This window comes from Pygocentrus nattereri, chromosome 11, assembly GCF_015220715.1.
Source record: "Pygocentrus nattereri isolate fPygNat1 chromosome 11, fPygNat1.pri, whole genome shotgun sequence".
NCBI classification, from domain to species: Eukaryota; Metazoa; Chordata; class Actinopteri; order Characiformes; family Serrasalmidae; genus Pygocentrus; species Pygocentrus nattereri.
In genome coordinates this window covers 6766749-6770112 of record NC_051221.1, presented here as the reverse complement: position 1 = coordinate 6770112, position 3364 = coordinate 6766749, and the positions used below count along the sequence as shown (strand labels likewise).

At 52.2% G+C, this 3364-nt stretch overlaps 1 protein-coding gene across 3 annotated transcripts in view; it reads right to left on the bottom strand.

Moving 5' to 3' along the window:
- The window catches only part of ppp3cb (protein phosphatase 3, catalytic subunit, beta isozyme), a 125474-nt gene extending 122492 nt beyond the window's left edge, over positions 1–2982 (bottom strand). The window contains exon 1 of one of the 3 annotated variants that reach the window (XM_037542643.1): positions 2597–2982. In XM_037542643.1, the coding sequence (XP_037398540.1) occupies positions 2597–2651 (55 nt within the window). In that variant the 5' untranslated portion in view covers positions 2652–2982. Of the gene's footprint in view, positions 1–1747; positions 1874–2596 lie in introns of those variants that run through there. The other 2 variants (XM_037542641.1, XM_037542642.1) reach the window with 2 other exon arrangements.
- Positions 2983–3364: the final 382 nt, after the last annotated feature.

The window sequence follows — 3364 nt, the reverse complement described above, 5'->3', positions numbered from 1 at the left end:
AGCAAGCAGCATGAAATGATTTCTCCGAACGCTGATCCTTCACGTACATGTTCTAGATGCTCAGTCAGTCAGAAGACAATGCAGCACGTTGCCACGTTATGCCGTGAAGTCCACGGCCATGTTACTGTAATTACTATGCCATCACAGTGTTATTAATGCAGTTAACAGATGGCCGCGCTCGGCGCGCTGCGCCTAATGCGGAACACTGAACATAATAACCACTAAAAATGATTGATCTGGACGTAGATTGTCCGACTAATTAAGCAAGAGTGTGCTTGTATCTTGTGAATCTGGTGTGAAGTTTCTCTTCCCCTCCCTGAACACCACTCATCAGTTCACACCACTTCCATTTCTCTGAGGAACCCCCCCAACACACACACACACACACACACACACACACACACACACACCAACCCTCCCTCTCGTCCTGTCTCTGCCCCTCACATCTGCAGCTTTCTCATGAAAACGAGCTGCCTCCGCTCCCGACACTTCTTCCCAGGGCTGCAGCCCCCTACTGAGGCGGTCCTACAGCGGGCATATGCCGTAATATGATTATTTAATGGTGAACGGCATATGCCGCTGAATAATTTTCGGTGGGCTGCAGTCCCTCGATGAGGGATAGCCCATTTAGAGTGGATCCCAATGAGACTCCTCTCTCGCCCGCCCCTCCCTCCCTCTCTCCCTCCCTCCCTCCCTCCCTTATTCTGTCCACTCAGTGGCTGCCAACAGTTCTGCTCTACGCCACACCGTCTTCCTTAATACAACAATTCCATTACGCCGACAAAAGGGTAGCGTTTTAAAGTGATTGCTTCTCGCACACCTGTTTAACCCCTTCGAGTCTCCGGCGCGACATACGTGAACGCGTTAAACACCCCAGTGGGCGTGTGGTGATATAAGCATGTAACATCGCAGTAATGAGCAAAGCTTTTGTCATGGTTTTTATGATATAATCACCACACAGCATTAATAAAGAAACACCGCACACACACACACACACACACACACACACACACTGCAGTGTCCTGACTGGCACATTTTAATAGCAGCAACGTGCTGGTGGATCTTGTGATACCGGAGCAGATACAAAGAAATCTGGTCAAAACTGCCACTTGCATGTCTAATATGTGTCCACGACAACAACCATGCTTGATTTAACAGCCCTGTCTGCCTGAATATCGCAGTGTTATTGAGTATCGGCTACTGGTAAAGCCTTCCCCAGCCATGTCCTCGTCCACCAGGACCTATCATCCAGAAATCAGGTATCTGATCCACATCCACAGTCTGGAATCTGCCCCTGCAGTCTATAAGAGAATGACTGTAAGCACCAAAGCACTGGGCTGAGCTCCCCTCACTGCAGCCTGCATCGTTATCACATTAAATCTGCCTGCCTATCTGCCATACACGGAGGCTGTTGTGTGTCTGCAGGCCACACAGTGCAGCTCACCCAGCGGAATCGATAGACTGACTTAGATTTGCACTCAGGAATAAGCCGACAGTGAGGCAGGCCGTCTGGACCGAGTCAATGTCATCAGCCCACAGACGAGCCTGCGTCCATAACCATATCTGGGCAGCCTCAACGCCTCCTGCGTCCCAGAACATCACAGCTCTGAAAAAAATCCCCCCACAATCAACCGCGAAGCGTTACGCTAACGTGCAGAGAGAGACCGGGCCACGAAACCGCGGCGGGCTGGGCGAGCGACGCTGGCTAGCAGCAGCCACAAGCACAACGTTTTAAAGCAGGATCTACCTTTAAGTCTTCCTTTCGCTGTCATCGTCAAAGTGCCAAAAAATATTTCATTGGAACGAGATGCTAATCTCTCTCTCCCTCTCTCTCCCTCTCTCCCCCCTTTCGCTCTCTCTCTCTCTCTCCCCCCTTTCGCGCTCTCTCTCTCTCTCTCTCTCTCTCTCCCCCCTTTCGCTCTCTCTCTCTCTCTCTCTCACCCTTTCTCTCTCCCTCGCTGTCTCTTTCTCTCACTCTCTCTTTCTCCACTCTCTCTCTCTCTCTCTCTCCACTCTCTCTCTCTCTCCACTCTCTCTCTCTCTCTCTCTCCACTCTCTCTCTCCACTCTCTCTCTCTCCACTCTCTCTCTCTCTCTCTCTCTCTCTCTCTCTCCCTCTCACGTATTCAGCAGCAAGGCGCAAGCGCGCTGCTTCCTCCCTCCATCCCTCTATCCATCCAGCCAGCCAGACACGTTTACCCGAATAAGCAGCACAAAAGCCCCCTCGTCTGGTTGTTTGCATCACATCCCACGACCGACATGGCGTTTCTCAGAAATCCAAATGAGGCACAAAACTGCTCAAATTGACAAAAATGTGATTCACGTTCGAACTCCCCGGTCCACCTTAAATGCTGCAGCTGTTCCGCTGTAGCGCCGGCAGAATGTGGTAACGCTCTAACAGGCGACGGAACGGAACGGCTGCAGCATTTAAGGTGGACCGGGGAGTTCGAACACGAAGCCAACTTCAGCCGCTTAGCTTCCTGCAAATTAGCCCGTTTGGCAGCAGTTTTGGGGGGATAAAAGCGTGAGAGGGATGAGGGGAAAGAGAGAGAGAGACAGAGAGAGAGAGAGAGAGAGAGAGAGAGAGAGAGACTTACATTTAATCACCCTGTCTGTGGGGTTCAAACCCATGACTGCGTTTGACATCTTCATGGGCTTGTGGCGGAGGACGGGCGCTGCTCCTTCTCTCCTTCTCCCTCACGGAGAGCTGCTCTGGCTCGGCTGGAGCAGCAGCATCACTCGGCGCCTCTCTGCGCGTCTGGCTCGGCTCTCCGTGGATGCAGGAGACGGAGACGGAGCGGAGCGGAGAAAGACGAGGAGGGAGCGGGCAGCGGCTGCGCGCGGCAGCTCTGGCGCAGTTTGAACCGGAGATAGAGAGAGAGGGGAGGGAATCCGTGGACGGGTGGACGGGGGGATAGATAGAGAGATGGACAGATGTATGGACAGTTGGATGGATGGACAGAGTTGGAGGAGGGGGAGGAGAAAGAGGGGGGGGGGTGCTACTTGTGTTCACTTCAGGGTTTCCTCAACACGCCGCCGCTGCACCACCCCGACATGGCGAAGGCAGGACCTCCCACGCACGCGCTTCCACGCGCTGCCTCGTGCTGCCATCAGGCGGAGGCGCGCGAGATGTGGGGTTTCCCTGCGTCTCTTCACTGAGTTTTTAAGAAACAAGTTTTTAAGAAACACCTGTTCTTAAAACAATGAACTCGAGTTAAAGTCGAGACGCCCAAGGTAAAATATTCCTCCAGTAAAAGTAGAAGTTCCTCCCTTTAGACCGCCACTTGAGTAAAAGTACTAAAGTATTTCCCTTCAAATGTACTTAAGTATAAAGTAAAAGTACTAAAAGAGTAATTCTGGCTCTG